The sequence below is a fragment of the Pteropus alecto genome, unplaced genomic scaffold (assembly GCF_000325575.1).
Source record: "Pteropus alecto unplaced genomic scaffold, ASM32557v1 scaffold35, whole genome shotgun sequence".
Classification (NCBI taxonomy): domain Eukaryota; kingdom Metazoa; phylum Chordata; class Mammalia; order Chiroptera; family Pteropodidae; genus Pteropus; species Pteropus alecto.
Genome location: NW_006437828.1, coordinates 7515811 through 7535571, shown reverse-complemented (window position 1 = coordinate 7535571; position 19761 = coordinate 7515811). Strand labels below are relative to the sequence as shown.

Below are 19761 nucleotides of genomic sequence, written 5' to 3'. Positions count from 1 at the left end.
TGAGAGAGTCAAATTAAAGACTGTGGACGACACTGTTCCTACCCTAGGGAAACATGTAATTATTTCTTACTCTCCGGAATCAATATTACGTATCGCTCATAGCATCCATTCATCCCACATTTATTGAGCACCTATTATCCCCCAAACCCGGTGGCCACACAAAGATAGGTGAAGACTAGACCCCTGTCCTTGAGGATTCGTAGTCTAGCTGAGGAGAAGGGTAGTTAAAGGCGTCATCACAGATTTGTATGCAAGGTGCAATGTGGGGAACGTTTTGAAGGAGGGGGGCACTGTTGAGAGGAGGCCCCCACATCTGAGGAGTGAACAGCTGAGTCGACAGTTCAGCTAATCTTTAAAGAATATCTTAGCCCGTCGGGTCAGGGTCTACCACGCCAGCCCAGCACAAACCACCCCAAAGCCCTACTCACATTTCCCTCAAAATTTAATAGCCGAACGAACCTATGAAAGACCTAGTTGAAAATAAAAACTCATAACTAACCAAATTCTTTCACTTAGTACCAATAGGAAATATTCCCACTTAACCTTCTGTCCTCATTTTCTACCGGGCAGAAAATAAAAGGGAGGAGAGGTGGGGTCGAGATGAGAGACGGAACCGAGCTCACCCCGTCTTCATCTTCTATGATGTCCTTCCCGATGGAGGCCAGAGTCGTCCACTTGCAGTTATTTGTGGCCCTCACTGCGCACCTTTTGTGAGCCTTGAATTTACACACTAAAAAAAAAAACAAAAGGTAACCATTTCTAAATGAAGATGTGCTTTGGGACCCACAATTAAAGGAAATCACAGCATGAAATTTTCCATGGTAGTGGGACGGGGGAGGGAAAGAAAAAATATTTTTTAAAAAGTTTAAATTACTCCTCAATGATAGTAATGGTATTCTATAGAGCAAATATGGCTATGTATTTATGAAGCAATTTCATCGAGCTACAGATTGCCACTGAGAGAGATTCCACTTAGTCATACAAGGAAAACAGAAAGGAAACGAATACAAAAGAATTAGTTTTGAGGACAAGAGACAACACACACAGAGAGGGGGGGAGGGAGAGAGGAGAAATAAATAAAATTCAGTAATACAGAGGTGCTACTAACATCTTATTTTTTAATCCAAGTGCTGATTACATAAATGTGTTTAACTTGTGAAAAATCCAGCGAGCTGTATACTTCTGATACTTAAAATAAAAAGTATGAAAATACAATTCAGATAAAGAATGAGATAATTCAAAGTTTTAAATTGCAGTTTTGTCAAGAAACTATCTAGGCATCATGGGAAACAGGCTGACAAGGGTCACAAAGATGGCACTGTCCTTTAAAAGAATTATTTTGAGATGATTAATTATAATGTAGAAGAAAGAAATGATGAAGTGATAACCCTACTATGTGTATCACTAATTCTCCCCAGGCAAATTATAATAAAGGAGCCTATAAAAAAGAAGTGAGATACCAGAAACTATAAGATGTCGATGAAATAAACTGAAGAAGACACAAATAAATGAAAAGATATGTTGTTCTCATAAACTGGAAGAAATAATATGGTTAAAATGTCCATACTACCCACAGCAATCTACAGAGTCAATGAAATCTCTATCGAAACTCCAATGGCATTTTTCACAGAAACAGAACAAACAATTCTAATTTGTATATGGAACCACAAAGGACCTTGAATAGCCAAGGCAATCTTGAGGAAGAACAAAGTTGGAGGCATCATGCTCCCTCATTTCAAACTATATTACAAAGCTATAGTAATCAAAACAGTATTGTATTGGCATAAAAACAGACATATAGATAGATTGATGGGACAGAAGGGACAGTTCAGAAATAAACCCATGCATATAGGGCCAATTAATTTATGACAAAGGAACCAAGAATGTACAATAGGGAAAGGACAGTCTCGTCAATAAATTATGCTGGGAAAACTAAAGAGCCACATGCAAAAGAATGAATCTATAGCACATACAAAAATTAACTCAAACTGGATCAAAGACTTAAATGTAAGACCCAAAACCGTAAGAAGAAAGCACAGGCATAAGCTCCAAGAGGGACTACATCAAACTATGAAGCTTCTGCACAGCAAAGGGCATCATCAACAAAATGAAAAAGCAGCCTACTGAATGAGAGAAAATAAATGCAAATCATATATCTGATAAAAGGTTAAGATCCAAAATATATAAAGAACTCATAAAACTCAATAGCAAAAAAAAAAACAACAACAAAAAAACAATCCAACTGAAAATGAGGGGAGGATCTTAAGAGACGGAAAATATATTAAGACACACAAATAAGACACACAAATAAGACACACAGATGGCCAACAGGTACATGAAAAGGTTCTCAACATCACTAATCATCAGGGAAATGCAAATTAAAACTACAATGAGGTATCACTTCCTGTCTGATACAATGGCTATTAGCAAAGAGACAAAAAATAACACGCGTTGGTGAGGATGTGGAGCAAAGGGAACCGCGGTGCAGTGTGGGTGGGAATGCGAACTGGTGCAGCCACTGTGGGAAACAGCATGACGCTCCCCAAAAGAATTAAAAACAAAACTACCATATGATCCAGCAATCCCACTCCCGGGTATTTAACTGAAGAAACTAAAAACACGCATTAGAAAAGATGTCTGCACCTCCATGTTGATTATATGACTTATGATAATTAAGATATGGAAGCAACTCCATGAATGAATGAATGAATATAGAAAATGTGGTACATATATACAATGGAATATGATTCAGTCATAAAAAAAGAATGAAACCTTGTCATTTGAGACAATTGAGGGCCACATGCTAAGCGAAATAGGTCAGACGGAGAAAGACAAATATCACATGATCTCACCTATATATGGAATAAAAACAATAACAACAACAACAAAAAACAACCAAACTCATGGACACAGAGAACAGTGGTTGCCAGAGGTGCGGGGTTGGGGGATGGGCAATATGGGTAAATGGGAGTCAAGAGGTACAAGCTTCCAGTTATAAAATAAGTAAGTCCTGGGATGTAACGTACAGCATGGTGACTACAGTTAACAATACTGTCTTGTATATTTGAAAGGAGCTAAGAAAGTAGATCTTAAAAGTTCTCATCACTAGCAAAAAAGATTTCTGTAACTATATATGGTGATGGATATTAAGGACCTATTCTGGTAATTGTTACACAATATATACAAATATCTAATTAAAATAAGAGGGAGAGAAATAAGAGGAAACAACTAGGAAAGAAGCAGCACATACATGAAAAACAAGTAAACCAAATAGTAGACTATTTGAAAAACTTTCCATTGCTTATGAAAATCAGAACTTGACTACTTACCCCTCTAAGGATACAAATTATCCAAGTGTCAGTGGATAATGATGTTATATAGGTTTCTGACTTTTCAGATAAATATTTAAAGGTAGAGATCACTCCAGTGAAAATATAGTAAGGTAACTTGCTAAATTCTCAATGTAAGGTGGCTCCTTTTCACAGGATTTTTGAATTTCTAACAGTAAGCCATTAATAAACTTGAAATGATAGGTTACACACCATCCTTTTAAAATAAACTTAATTTGATGTAAAATGAAAACAAAGGGCCAGGTAAAATAACTAAGGTTTCTACAGCCAAATGTTCAAAATGCTTTAAGTATCATGAGTAACCACCGGGCACTTAAACTAAATGGGTTTTTCTTTGAAAAATATTTTGTCTGTAGACGCTGAAAATGTTTCATTTACCTGATCTTTCTGTACACGGACAGATTCTTTCCTGAAAGTCATACTATTTTTGTGATAAATGACGCTGTGTCTCGAGCACAGACTCCATAAAAAATACAATAATTTTTCAATTGAGTTTTATTGCTGATAAACAATAGCGTAAAGAAAGAACGCTACAGGAAGTAAGCTTAGTTTGAAAAATGATTGCTCTGACACAAGAGACTATTTTCAAACCGTGGTTAGTTAATGTCTCCAGGTCTTTTTATCTGTTGCTCAAAAGTGTGGTCCTACTTTAAAGTTTATCTGAAACACAGTCCCCAGGATTGTGTTTTTAAAGACAAATAAGTACATGATATTAATGGTCAATAACTGTTTTCTAAGAGGCAAAGAAGGAAGTAAAAGGGTGACAGTAGAATTTCATGGCTTTTTGAAAAATGTGCCATTAAAAATCAAACAGCTCATTAAAAGTAAAAATCAGAAATTTGTAACAATAAAGTGCTTTCTGAAAGGAGTTTTGAGAATCACAACGTTGCTTAATATCACATATAATAATAATAATAATAACAACAAACCAGACTGTAATTATGGTCACTAAGAAATAGAAATGATTAACAGGCACCTTAATTTTGTTAGGTGACGATTTTAAAACTCCAGGACTTAAAAAAAATACCAACATGTAACAACATGAGAAACATGTAATTTCTCATTGCAATATTCATTCAGTCTCTACCACACTGAACCTTTATATGTTCGACAATAGTTAAGGTAAAAACTCATAAGTACACATGTTGATATATTTGATGCCGTTGATTAAAAAAAAAATCACCATTTAACGTTTTTTGTTGTTGTTGTTGTTAAACTGCTGTTTAAATAACTATGAATAATTGTGCTCTGAAATTATAATGAATATTCTCAACTGATTTAGGGGATTATTTATGAAAAGTCTTTTGCCTTCTTTTTTTATTCATATAGGTCATATAAGCAAGGCTTTAAGGTAATAATTTTGGTTATTATTCAACACAAACCTAGAAGACAAATCAGCAGAGCCTTGTTTTATGTGAAAAACAAGGACAGAAAGATTAAGTAAATTGAGTATGGCTTCACACACCGGAAGCTGGGTTCTATTCTAACACAGAGTTATTCGTTATCACTGTTGAATAAATTTTTCCTGTATTTGCATCTCTGTTAGAACTTTTAAAGCCTCTTGTATCCTATGCTTTTAGCGTTATTAAGCAGACAGAAAGCAAGGGGAGTAAGTTCTAAAAGTATAACTTTGATTACAATAAAAATATCCTAGATAACCACATTCTCATAAAAAGGCAACTTTTTTATATATTCATAAAACCCTTGGGATTTTTAAAACGTCTGCTACAGTTCTAAAAATACAAAGGGGCAAAATGGTGTAGATTTAAAATTTTTATCAGCAGAGAAAATTAATACTAACATAATATTCCTCTAAAAATGCGATAATTGAGACCTTTTTAAAAGTCAGGAAGATATCATTATTAACAGAATAACATAACAAAAAATTATTTAAAGACTTTAAAGTGTCTTATTCTCACCAGCCGATGTAATTTTTGTTTTAAAAAAAGTGCTAAGAAAAATATTCAGTCATCTCACTGTTAATCTCGATTTCTAAATGAATATATTTAATAGCGTATAACTCTCAAATCAGAAGGGTACCAGATATCTCAGATTGTTTTTAGCATTTTTTGAAAGAGAGAACAGAAGGTAATGGTAAAGAGACCATCAAAATAACACCACATAATATTACAGACCTGCAGGGGTCACTCAGAGCCATCGGTATCCCTTCAGATTGTTCAAGTCATAAAGGCCAATTAAATTTTTGTTTGTAATCATTGTTTAAATAAAAAAAAATGTTTAATGCCTCCTCCAAATGTTCATTTTCATGAATTTTAATACATCAGACCATGAAGCAACCCCATAATTGTTTACTTGATCAATTTCTTATGAGCACATTTAAAATGTCTACAATTTACTTGGCTAGAAAAGCAGTTTTATTGTATGCATTCTCCCACCTAATTTCCATAGTGTTCTGTGAGATGTAAATGACTATTATCTCCATTTTGCAGATGAGGAAATAACTCGAAAGAGTTAACTACGTCCCCTGGTCTCGGTTCGCAATCCTCGAAGTGGGTCTGAACCCAGAGGGTTTAATGAGCAGCTGGACTCTTAAATCTTCATTTAAAATGAAGTAAAATTATGACTCTGTTTCCATTTTATTATTTAATCATAATAAAGTTATATTCAAAATTCCTTAAGAAATTTTTTGTGTTAGAGAAAAAGCTAGTAATAGAATTATATATAGTCTAAAAAGTCATATACCATTATATGACCACTGAGGTATGAAGTTAATCTAAAGAAGTTATGAGTTTTCTCTTGGTAATTATTAATGTATTTCTTTTCAGTGATCACTGCTCTTAAGTTTAAAAATAACTCACAAATCCTGTAATGAAAACAAGAGAATAGGCCTTATTATTAGAAAACTTTAAAGAAATTAAAGGGATAGCATCAGTTTAAATTAAACGTAAGTGAAAGAAAATGTTTAAAACAATACAACATAAGCAACAATGGAAAATTCTGCCAAAGAATTAATACTGTCCCACAGAAAGTTTTGTTCTCTATAATCAATCAGGACAGAAAAAAACGAGAAAACTAGAATGATATACAAAGCCTAAAGAATATTTTTTCCCACTAGTTACTAGTTCTTCAGGAGTGAAATGCTACCTTTCGATTTATACTTCTTTCAAGTGATTTTACATGATCTTTTCCAGAGCCCAAAAGTTTCCCCACGGAATCCTATGTGGGCTGAGCTCCGTGTGAAGCCCCAGGAAAACCAAAGCCACGTTCCCACCGAGACGCCCCCAGCCCCTGCTTCCACGGAGATGAGCTTTCTCTGCTCGCTTCTCAGCAGCGCCAGCAGCAGCGTGTTTAGAGGGTGGCCGGTGTCGAGGGAGGACACGTGCTCGATGCTACTGTACCTTCGCAGGACAGGCCGTGGGAGGTGACTCCGGACAGACTCTCTCGGCACACGTTACAGAAGGTGGGGCGGGCGTGGGAGCAGGCGTACCAGTTATGCATCCCTGAGAAATGTTCCACGGTAAACTGGGCCACCTGGAAAGGAGATGTGAGCACAGGTTTGCCAAACGCGAGGGCCGGACGGCAGACTGGAACGTAAGCAGTTATGATGAAAATGGCAAAGCCGTAGTTTTTAAAACTAAAACCCTTTGCCTTAAGTTAAAAAGAAAGAAAAAAGAAAAAAAAAGGCACCACCAGGTTTAAACCAGCTGCTGAATCCGCACACACTCCTCTCTGCAGAGCATAGTTCTAGCTCCCAGGATAACACTGGTTCTCTGCGAACGCAGGGCACAGAAGAGACGCTACTTCACCTCGTAAGGCTCCCTGGTCTGCACAGACTTCAGGGAGCTGATCCAGTCCTCCATCTCCTTCCGGTTGTCAGCACACAGCATCAGTCTTCTGAACGGAGTGATTATCTGCAAGGGACGAGTCACGCTAATGATCGGTAATGACCCAAGAGGGAGATTATCGCAAAACCGAGCATCTTACAAGGTATTTCCATGTCTAATCTGAGTCCTCCTATCCTTGGTGAAGAAAATAAGAGTCTCTGCAACGTAAATGAGTTTAGTTCTCTGAGGATAATGCGGTGTGGTCTAGGAAAGGAAAATTCTAAGGGACCTTTTGTTGTCTTTGATCTGATTGCTACGTGCTTATCAGGGTTTTCAGTCCTTTACCAAAGGCTGTGAACCCAAATGAAAGATGTATTCTTATTTCATAAAACACACCTTGAAAACTGATTTTAAATATACAAAGTAATTCACAGGAAGCTTAGAATTAATACATAGCTATCGATATGGAAATGTTTTAAAAACTGAAAATCAAAGGAACACACTATTAAGTGATTTTCTAATTGGCTTACAATGGCATCAAGAATATCATTATTAAATAATGTTAAGTTTACATATTTCTATTGCCTATTTTAATGATTTATATGAAAAAAAAAATTTCCCCATTGTGTAGAACTCCACTGTACCACTTTTTAGTGAGAGCAGAGAAGAATTAGCACAGAAATCATTTAGTTGGTTTTAAGGGAAAAATAATAACTGCGACATCTTTTTTCGTGTCACTAAAGAAGGCAAATCAGTTATGTTAAGAATCTTAAAACAGGTGTTATGAATACTTCATGCTGTTTTGGCACCAGAAATGATTCACAGCGAGATCCTGAGACGACCTCCAAGAAGCCTTTACTTATGAGTAACTACAATATCCTGGTTGTAATCCCGAAGTTGCTAAATCTTAAGCATTTACCGCAAAGAAGGGACTACTTATTTACTTGTGGAAGAAGAGAATAATGTCACATTCCTACCCAGGAACTATTTCCAAGTGATAAACTATGTATTTATATAGCAAATAAATTTTCTCAGGTTGAAAGTCATTTCATCAAGTGATAATCCACATATTGTACTATAGAGCAGATTTGCATGTCATGAAACAGCAATACTCATCTTAAAAAAAAAAAAAAAAAAGGAACCCTTCCCCAAAGGAGTAAACTAGCAAGCCTCAATCACTTCTCAGAAAATAAGTCCATTATTCAAAACTACAGAGAACAGCCCAACCTTAGCTACTCACCAGTCACTGCCTCCTCTCATCGGCCATAAATTTAGGCGACACGATCCTTCCCTAAATCGAGAGGCCTTTAATACATCTGACAGGCACTCCCACTTAAGTAAGGCTGACCGGAGTCACGTGGAAGAGGAACTCCAACCCTTCAGCTTCGGATATTTGCTAATTGCATATGAAATTGAACAGAGCCTCCCCGGTGCATTTTCTTCCGTTTTCCACTACCCTCTTTGGATAAAGCTTATTAGCAGCCCATCACTTCTCTTCTCGAATAAATAGTTAATGCAAAGAGTAATGCCTCCCTCATTACTTAGGAGCCAAATGGATGCTTTATTGCTTCAAAATGTTTTTCTGAGACAGCTCATCAAATGCAGGAGAGCAATACCATTAAATCGTAATACGCTCCTGGCTCTGACGACTGGCATGGCACTCTACAAACTGCAGTTTCACTGGGCGGGATGCATCTGATATTTACCTGAATAAATAGTACCTCTGGCATTCATTCATTCATTCATTCATTCATTCAGCTATGCTGCATGACGTCACTATATGGATTTCCTGTCTTTCATTATGATGTTATAGTGAGACAAGTTATTATTCAGATAAATAAACCAGGTTTGCTATTTTATTCATTTTGTTTTTGCTTAATTCTAAGTGAAGCAGACTATCTGAGGGTTTTAACTACACTGAATGCCTTTATATTCTTTAAAAGTCATCATGAATTCAATAAAAAGGGAGAAAGGAGGATAGAGCAGCTTCTCATTTTTCCTGTCGCTCTCGGAACTACATAGTGCCTGTTCTAAAGGATTTCAGCGATATAAAACATGTGCATCTTACACACCAACAGTGTAAAACATATACATTTGCAATTTCTCCTTTTACACAAAAATTCGTAAGCAAATAAAGATTACCACACATTTTTTAAAATAATAAAGTTTTTAAGAGCCAAAAAAGGAATTACAAGTAATATTAAGAAATCTACTGATTGTAAAGTTACATTTTAAAAAATAGGTATGAAAAAGAAAATCCTTCAGAACTCATGTGATGCAGGCGTGTCTGGCTGTGCGGCTGCACCCCCAGAAACACCCCCACAAGCATCTTAGAGCTGTCGGGGCTAACGGAAGACCACGCCGCCAGCACGCCTACAGCATCTCCCGGGTTGGTCCTTCTCCTCTAAGGTGACCCTAAACCAGGCCTCCAACGCTGAGTCCCCTCCCCTCTCCACCCTTTGGAGGAAGGGGAGTGAGAGCGGATGACTGACAGGCACCGGCTGTACCCTAACTGAACCCCATTCCACTGAAGTCCAAATCTTTACCAGGAAAATACTTGGGGAGCAGCAAACTCTGAAAATTATCTGGTTCTTACTGTAAAAGTACTTCCGACTCGGCCTTTTTATTATGACCAGTGAGCAGGATGGAGGGATGGAAGGAGAGAGGGAATGCGGGCAGGGGCCATTCCAGGGAAGTCCACCTGCCGGGGGCCGAGGCCAGGATGCTTCTGGAACTAGGGGACTTCTTCCACGGCTCGAGGAACCTGCAGCTCACCGTCCCAAAGCGGCCCCTACCCCCGCTCCCGCTACTCGAACATTCCCAAGTAATTTTTAATTTTTATTTCATTTCTAATTAACATTATTGGGGTGTCATTGGTTAATAAAAACTTGAAAACATTAACCCACCAAGATATCTGCACCCCGATGTTCACGTCAGCATTCCCGAGTGATTTTTTGCAGGCGCATCTGAACTTCCTTCAATAATTAGTTTTCCAAACTATGACCGGCCCCTCCTACCTCAGACACATCTGTCTGTCTGTCTGTCTGTCCCGTCAGGCACTCAGCCCTGGCAGCGATGCCGTCCACCACAGCCCAGCGGCATGAGCCATGTGGGCTTTACCTTAATCATCGAGATGACGAGGAAGCAAACCAAGGTTTACTTGTCTGAGAAAGTGTCGTACGGTCAGAGCACAGAGGAGAGACAGCTAAGCAGTTTGCTTCCTACACACTGCCTTTAATGACATACAAACTCTCCCTGAATGGTGACAGTGCCCCACTGTGAGACTCACTGGCCTATGAGGGCTAATCCACAACACTATTACGTGTGCGTAAGGGACAAGAATTTCTCAGACTGGTAAAACACATGACCGCATGAGAGGCCATCTGGCATTAAGTATATGACATGCTATAGAAAAGTGACATTATTGTTAAGACTTTAAATACATAAACACATGCAGGAGAAAAAGATACACAGCCAAATCCTATGCTGGTTATCGTCCAGTGAAGGAATTACAGATGATTTTCATTGTAATTCTTTACTGGTTTGTCTGTAGTTTCTAAAGTAAATATGTAGTCCTTCTATCATAAAACATAATTTTTTTTACGGACAGAAGAATGGAAATTTACCATTTAAAATTGTGCCCTGTCCCAAAGCAGTTCTCAGACTCTGCTGCACGTTAGAATCATCTGGGAGGTTTTCAAAAGCCCCCGCGTCGGGGCCATGCTCCATGCTCTACACCGATGAACTCAGAACACGCGAGGTGGGACCCAGCTGCCGGCTGCTGTTGCTGTTTTAACTCCCAGGTGATTCAGAAGTGCAGCCAAGGTCAATAGCCAGAGTTCTGAAGATATTTTATTGTTCCCCACAACACCGTTAGAACTTGAAAAATGAGACAAGTTTCTGCAGAGAAGTGAATTATAGAGAACCGCTAATGAGTGAGCTCCCAACTGGAAACCACTCATGTAACTCTGGAGTCAGACCGACCACAGCCGAAGCCCAGCAGCATCCCCTCTTTGCCTGCGTGGCCGTGGACACGGTTCCTCAGCTGTCCGAGGCTCGGCCTCACATACGCGAAGCGGGGACAGGGTACGGATTCTCAACTGTGCAGACAGCGGTGTGGACTAGCCAGACAACCCAAGTCAAGTAAAGGATTCAGTGCAGGGCCTGTGACGAAGCCAAAGCTTGTGAACGTTTGCATCACAATTCTTCCTAGCACTGACAGAAATTAAGTATATTTTAAGTATGTGTACAGATTTCTTCTGTGATGTATGTGCTTTTTTTGTATAATGGTGGTCCACAGACAAAAGTGGCATGAGCTTAAGTCAGACATGGAGGCATTTTCCCAACAGAACAGTCACTGACGAGCAAACCGCCAAAACAGGGATGATGATGATGACCCACTTCCTGGACGATGTTAGGAAAATATCAAATTAGAAAATACTGTTCCCCCTGAATCGCACGGCGTCCAACCTTACGAAAGCAGGAACGTAAGACGGTGAAAGGAACACCTGAGCTAACGGCATCAGGTCTCTGCGTGGCCCTGAGAGGGTCCGCGTGCCACCTCCAGCACGTTCCACGCCTGGACTAACAAGGATGGACACTTCCTTATTTTAACGGGGATTTTAGATTCTGCAGCGAAGGAAGCTCTGCAACCTTCTTTTGTAATATAAACGTCCAACAACATTTTCTGTTCAGAAATTCTTATTTCTAGCTAAAGTTCTTTACAACGAACAGATCACACCTGCCACAAATAGAATAAAAATCCCTGTGCAGTGAGCAGCCTTTTGTGGAAAGCAGGACCAGCACAAAGTTAATCGTGCTATGACGATTTTTTATTTTCCATATTTATTATAACTTAGGAGATATAATCTGACTTCTGTGTAAGCTGAATCAGGGATAATTATGCCTTTTTAATACCAGGTTTGCTATGCCTGCAGCTGCCAACTACTCAATCTTAATACACCTCCCCCACTTCTATCCTTCCTCATAGAACGTATATCCAACTCTTAAATTATGTATGTTGCTTTTTTTTTCATTCTTCCTTTATGGAACAAAATCAATCACTTTGATGACTTAAATGTGCCAAACTGCAATGTAGTCATGCATCTTAAGTGACTATTTTCAGAGCAAAGATGCTTACTCCCATACTTCAAAGAGTAGCTTGGGGACCTCCACATCCAAGAGCATAGGTCCCCAACCGTGTGTGTGCACTTGAAATCAAGCCAAGAGGTTTTTCAAAACATATCCGACCACGCTCCAAACCAGACTTGGTGAATCAAAATTCATCGGGGGGCAGGAGGGGATAATTCAGATGTCATCTGTAGTTTGGCAAAGCCACACCGGTGATTCTGATGCATGCCCCTGCTTATCGGCCACGAGGGGCAGCAGAAGCATCCAACCTTCCCGTTAGTAAAGGCAGGATCTCGTCTGAGTAAAGCGCTCTTAATCTTTCTGGCTCCCTAGCTCCCTTTCGGCACCCTTCTGCTCCCTAATTTCCAGGGTTCTCACCTGCCCCGAATAGTATTCCTTTGTGAGGGACCGATCTGAACTCGCCTACCACCTACGGCACCCTGCCCGATATCGCAGAGGTCACAAAACGATGATCTCTGGTGTTTTTCTTTGGCCATTCCGTTTGAACACTGAAGCGCTGTGCTATAAAACAACAAAGAAATTAAAACCCATCCTTTTAGACCGGGACTTTGCTTACTCACAGCACGAGCAGCTTAAAGCCATTTTCTCCAGCAGGCCACTTCCCACACTTAGACCACCCAGGGGGCCCCAGAGGCCTTTGACTTTCAAGTCCCCTATACGCCCTCTGACTCCTTTACCTTCTGGACTCACACCCTTCTCTCTTTTATTAGCCAGTTGCCTCCGACCCCCTGTTTTCTAAGATGACGACTACTGACCTAAAAAGGCATTTTTTTTTCCTGAGGTGTTAATAGATGACAAAGGTTTAATTCATAGTTTCTCCCAAAGGTCCTTGAATTTTAACAGAAGACTAAAAAATGTACGATGCCACAACAAATCTATTTCTGGCGCCCAAACCCAATAAAGTGTCACAGGTATTTTCAACAGATAGTATCATTTAGATCAACCAAATAACAGAAGTTTAGATTAGGAAGAGACCTTATCCTTATTAGGATGAGACACAATGTCATAACTATTCATTTTATAGCTGTAAACACTGTAGGATCCACATTACGTGCTCGGGAAGACGGCAGTTCCACGAAATCTTGGAACACAAGTTTCACAATATCTAAAATGATATAAAATGACTTATAAAGATGCAGTGGACTAATGACATGACTGAGGTCGACAGGTAATTGATGCACATACAAGATCCTTATTAATCTACAGGTAAAATTTATAAATTCTGCAATGCAGGCAGTGCCTGTGTAAATAAGATCGTAAATCACTTCGCTTGGTGGTTGAACTAAGGTCTTCCCCATTTCCCTTAAGAATGACCTAAAAGTCTTCTCGGATGTCTGTCTGGAGCCACGTTTGGGTTTATACACAAACAGGCATGCGACCCTTTACTGAGACACAGAGAAGACCTCTGAAAGTTATTTCACACTTCTGGTTTGGGCTGACTGACCCTCCTTCTAACTGATGAGTCATTTCAGCTGAATAACCACCCACTGATCTTAGCGGGCGTTCCAGGAAGTGTCAAACGTCGTTGCCACAGTCCCTCAAAATAAAGTGGGCGGCATCAGTCACGAACGTGAGGACGTCTGCTCTGACCCTGCTGAGTGTCCTATCTAAGGAGAAGGTACATGTTGTCAGCATATATTATTTATTTCAAAAAATCAAACTACAAATCGAGTACTTACCTATACATTGACATGAAACATTACTCCCTTGTGACCAGATTCCACAAAAAGTGCAAACATTGAAAAGAATTCCAATAGAAACCCTTTGTAAATATATAACACAATTATTCTAAGAAATCGAACAAATTACAGAAAGAGAAAAGACCTCTGGATGAGAGCAGAATATCTTTGCCAAGAATGCCTGTCTTCTTATTTACAGAAATACTTGACTGCAGACTTATGGTAAAAGGCAGGTTCTTATTGATTCTTCAATCACCTCTGTAAATTAAGTATGGAGGAAACTCTGTTACAACATATTGAAGAGAAAAAGTAAATGCATAAGCTAAATGAGTTGTCCACAATTAGCATGCTCCTTGTATGAGGAGTTCAACAAGTAAAGTGCTGTTTTATAGCAAGTTAAAAAAAGAAAGATTACTTCTTCACCGGAGAACACTGAATTGAGCAGCTATGGTTAAGTCAGTCAACCTTCCCGCTGCTCAGCGTCTGCACATCCAGGCTAAGAGAGGTGGAAAAGAGGCAGAGTTGAAACGTGGCAACCATATATTTTGGGGTGCCTGCTGAAGAATGAGGGGTCAGGGACGACGACGTGAAAGGTTTGCACTGAGCTACTTCAGATGACACGGAAGAGAGAAGAGATGAAGCAGCTGTGGCTGACATCGAGGTAACGGAGGAGCTGAGCCCTGGGCTTGCGGGGCTTCCTCGGTTACCCCGAGTTTGGGTCGATTCGAAAATTTTCACAGTTAGAAAAAAACGGACTCCAGGATTTGGGGACCCCAAGGGAAGTTCTTCGAGGAAATAAGAAGGCGAAGCACCTGGAGTCCGTGTCCTTATCCGCACATACACCACCCTATGCGACCTCTGGCCCTGAACTCGGCTCGCAGACCCGAGTCTCTGTCCTCGCACCTCCCGCCCCGAATCAAACTCAGATTAGAAGAGGAACGTGGTGCCCTTGCTCAAGTGACCTAAAAGGTCCAGAGAAGCTAATGAATCAAGTTCTGATCAGCGGTGGAGCCGGGATGGGACGGACTGAGCCCAAGACAGCTATGCGAATCTTCCGTCCCTAACTCCTGCGCCTCAGTCACTACGCTTAAGAGCAGACGGTCAGGTCACTAACCCTGCTCCCTGACCTAATCACGACTTCAGGATGTCGTTCGTTTTCCACGTTAACCTGATTAACGTACTATTAATCTGTAACGTACTGTTGGATTCTTTTTTATTGCCTTAGAAAATCAAGTGTAAAATCTAAATTCTAACACCGTTTCTATGAGAAAAGGAAATGCAGCCTTCGACGCTGTTAGCGCCAACAGTCACAACGCATGCACGGTATTTCCAAAGGGTCTTAACGCTCTAAAATGCAAATTTTTCCTTTATTCCAATTAAAAAATCTAAAATAGTCTAAATCACAATTTTATTGAACTTGTGATAGGAGATAAAATATTAATGATTAAATATTAATAAGGTTATTAAGTTTACTAACACTTAATAAAATAAAGACAGGTAAGGTGGCAGAATCCAATCCAGACACTTTTCAGATCAGGAACTGAATCCAACATTCTATAGTTCGTGGTCTTAGAATCTATCTAAAAATAGGTCAGAGAAAGCCATGTAACATCTTCCTGGGACTTTCTTGGATTAAAGCTTTGCTTCGGAGTAATAACCCTGACCATCATTTCCCAGAAGCCTCCAGTTCACCGAGCAACCAGGCGAGAAGACGGCATGGAGGCAGATAGCCAGCCACCTCCCAGGTTGTGCCCGTCGCCCTGCTCCTCCTAGACAAGGGACATGGGAAAGGCCTCGGGGAGCCTCCCAAGAAAGGCTTTCGGGGTTACCTGTTGGGGTATTCCCTCATGTGTGTATCACAATAAGCTGCTGTTTCTTTGAAGGCTAATAAAGTTTGCATCCAAGTCAGTATCAAAAGTACGGGGCCTCTTAACGCAGTATTCCACGTCTCTTAGAATCCAAACTACAGGTGTTAACTTTTAGTCGGTTCTCACTATAGTAGTTCCTGCTGCCATAGCAGGGGGTTGTCTTACAGTTCTGACGGTCAGAAGTTGAAAATCGAGGTGTCTGGAGGGCTGCGTTCCTCCTGGAGGTTTTAGGGGAGAATCCACTTCCTCGCTCTTTCGGCTTCGAGGCACGACCTGTGTTTCTGGGCTCAGAGCCCTCCTCCGCATCCGCCAACCTCTGCTTCCACCATCCTCTCCCCTGACTCCAGTCCCTCCTGCCCTCTCCAGTAAGGTCCCTGTGACCACACTGGACCTGCCCCAAGTCTCCAGGATAAGCTCATCTCAAGCAATGTAAAAGCAAAGCTAACAAAGTTTCCTTTGGCATGTAAATGACATTCGCAGGTTAAAGGGATTAGGTAGGACACGAACATCTTCGGGGTTCATTATTCAGCCTGCCACACCCAGAAAATAAACATAATGTATACTTATAACTTTTGATAAAATGCTGAAGTAATAAATCGATGACATCTGTAATCTGTTTTCTTATCATAGTCATAATTTCGATTAATACACAAACGATTGGATGCAAATGATTTTTCTTCAAAGGAAATAATAATTAAGTTCACTAAAAACAGGACACTTGGGGGGCTCTAACGCTCATAAACAGGACGACTACCCCTGCCATCTTCCATTTCCAAAGCGTTTCGCTGTCAGTGGTCACAGGTACCATCTCATTTAGTCTTCCACACACACAGCTGGCCTGCATGACAGGTAAAAAGAAATTTAACCCGTTTAAAATTGCAAATTCGGTCAGTAGGCGAGCCAGAGGGTGCCGTCAGGCTTCTAGCTTCGAGTCACAACCTCTTTTCCCTATTGCAACCGATGAGCAAGGCCAGTGTCTCAGCTGCCGTTACGTGGGCCGAGGAACCGGCCCAAAGAACCACATCCACTGTGCTGTAACTGCATATATGTATGTCGCCCTGAGAAATAAACTGGCATCAAAATAATCATGTTAACAGAAAAGAATGAAGACATAGAAAGCATCAGATTAGCAATAACAAAATATTTCCTGCAAAATGTTTCAAAACAATTAAGCTATAACTTCATTGAGCTATAGAATAATAGCTATAATTTTATCTTATTACTAAAAATAATACTGGGTTCATGAAAATGGATTAAAAAAAAAAATCTAAAAACCATGATTGGCACTCTTAAGACCAGACCAAAATCAGTTAATATCTAAACTGACAATATAAAGCAAGCGTATTTCACAAATACCAAAGGTACATAAAAGAATTCAAAACTGAAAGGCAGGCCGCTCAAATCGGCCACTTAATTTTATATAACTTGCTTGACGTTCGCAAACCGACATCATCCTAGAAAACGGGCAGAGAAAGCTGCATATGCTTTTTCTCCCCCCAAAAATTCAGGGCTACTGCACACCTACATCTCCATCCTATACATCGTTGTGCACTCTTTAAAGATAAGCCAGAAAGGAGATACGAAGGTGCTGGTAAAACTAATAATGATGATGGTGGCGATGATTTAATTTACTAACACAGACAGGTCTCTGCAAACCAGGCATTTTAGATAAATATTGACGAGATATAAAATCATATATAACACTGTATCTGAAGTATTACAAAAACAGGGTTTTCTTTTTAGTATTATTATCATAACAAAGATCACAGTAATTTCAGAAATTATTTATGGAGGCTGCCACAGGCATTTCCACTGTAAATTAGCAGTGAGTATTATTAGTTAATTGGTACATTAAAAGTTGTACCTTTCATTTAGTAGTTGCAGACTGTACCAGCGATGGGAACAATGCATTAGCCTCGTTCCCCTGGCACAAGCTCTTTGGGTTTGTAACCGTAAATGGCTTTCGACAGGGCACGTATGTAATGGGAAATTTCAAAACAAAATAATTATCTTGTTTGTCCCGGTCACCACAAAACTAAAACATCTCTAAAACCGAATTTTTCCATTACACCGTAATCATACTTAAGGAAGAGAGAAGATATTTGACCATCCGAAACTTTAAAAGAGCCACGAAAATGATACTAAAAAAGTACTTGCAGCCATTTCAATGGTTCTTTACAGCATCTCTCTCCATCGCCTGCAGACGTCACCAGGATATATCACCACCGCCTCCGATTCACAGCATCTTCATTCCGCGACCCCAAACGTGCTTTTCTCCTCATCTCTACTCTTAGTCGAGGGCATGGTTTACACACCAGCCTTCCCAATTTCAACAGCTCCGCCAGGGTCCGCCTCTCCCCCTCCTCCCTTCGGTCACTGCCCTCCCATCTTTCCTCCAAGGCCACTCACCCTCCTCCTGTCCTTCCCTCCCCGACAGAAGGCCTAGCGGGTACCCCTGTTGTGGTTTCCTCGGACATCACAGGACTGTCCGACCTGGGCTGCCTGCCAAATCGGCCACTCTTGTCAAAGGTGTCTGCTAGGAAGCTGCCAAAAAGAGCTCCTAGGTAGCATTTTAAAATTTTCTGAATAGGTAATACACATTTGTGACACAAAATCCAAAATGTACCTAGAATGAAAAGTGTATCTCCCCGCTAAGCCCACCTCCAGCTACAGAGTTCCCTCCCTGAGGCACACAAATATTTGTCAGCTTCTGCATCTCTCTCCAGAGATCTGTGTATCTCCCCACATATACAGTGAATACGGAGTCTTCTGACGTTTAAACGCATGTGTTTGCACACACTCAAACACACACAGAGCAACATTTTACCCATGTACACTCTTCCACATGTGGCTTTCCCACAGAATGAAATCTGGAGTGCACTGCATGTTGTTACATGCAGAGCGGATCCCTCCTTTTTCATGGCTGCATAGCATTCCACTGTGTGCCATATTTCATAATTCATATGTCAACCGTTACATTTGGGTTGTTCCTAATCTTTTGCTATTACACTGTGCAATAAATATCCTTATACACATGTCTTTACATGCATAAACTGTACATTTCACCAGCCTCGCTAATTCTGGATGATGTGGGCAGCGAAGTCACTGATGAATCTAAAGGCGTGAAAGAACTTTCTTTACACGCTATCCTGTGAAGAAAGCACCTTTATCACGTGGTATTTTCAACAGCCATGTCGGTTTTTGCTGGTGCACACACTTCTATCTACACTGAAAAGATGCACCGTCTGAAACAGGCTCACGTGAACGTGTTCCCTGCACACACACACGAAGCCACTGCGTTCTTACAAAGTGAGATGGTTTAGCTGCTTTATGCGGACAGCTTTTCTCGCGCCGTGAGCCTAACAAACAGGGAAGCTCTGATAATACTGTTGAGCAACTATGAAAAATTAATTACTGCCAGGACCCTTTACTGATGGAATTCTGAAAAAGAAAATGGCCAAAGTCTGTGCAGAAATAAGACCACGGCGTCCAAACACTCAACCCGATGCTCTTATAAACATGAGATAACTTAAAACGTACATACATACACACGACGCATAGAATACCGTCCCTCTCCTGGCCACATACCAGCGGCAGGCCTCTGTGACCTCTGGTTCCAAGCCCAGTAGTTTCCACTGTCAGATGTTCATACTGAACAGTGTTGTCCTAAACTACTACAAAGCATTAGCGAAGTGTGTAAAAGCAACTCATTTGCAGACACAAGAAATCCCACCAGCTGAGCCAGACACACCGTGTCACTAGGCCACACCTGGTGTCTCGATTAATGGAAGGTGTCAGTCCCCACTGCTGGAGGGGGCCTGATGAAGTTCTGATGTCAGGGGCCACTCAGCGTGTAGCCACACCTTCTGCTCTAAGATGGCAGCACTGTGGAACAGTTTCTTGTCACGAATCCGTTTTTCTGAGATTT

The 19761-nt window shown here is 40.4% G+C and overlaps 1 protein-coding gene across 2 annotated transcripts in view; it reads right to left on the bottom strand.

The window, feature by feature from the left end:
* DGKH (diacylglycerol kinase eta) overlaps positions 1-19761 on the bottom strand; it is a 92196-nt gene that overhangs the window by 60563 nt on the left and 11872 nt on the right. For both annotated transcript variants that reach the window (XM_006914951.3, XM_006914950.3), the window contains exons 3-5: positions 7118-7222; positions 6710-6842; positions 598-730 (exon numbers count right to left, since the gene is read on the bottom strand). In XM_006914951.3, the coding sequence (XP_006915013.1) occupies positions 598-730; positions 6710-6842; positions 7118-7198 (347 nt within the window). In that variant the 5' untranslated portion in view covers positions 7199-7222. The remainder of the gene's footprint in view (positions 1-597; positions 731-6709; positions 6843-7117; positions 7223-19761) is intronic.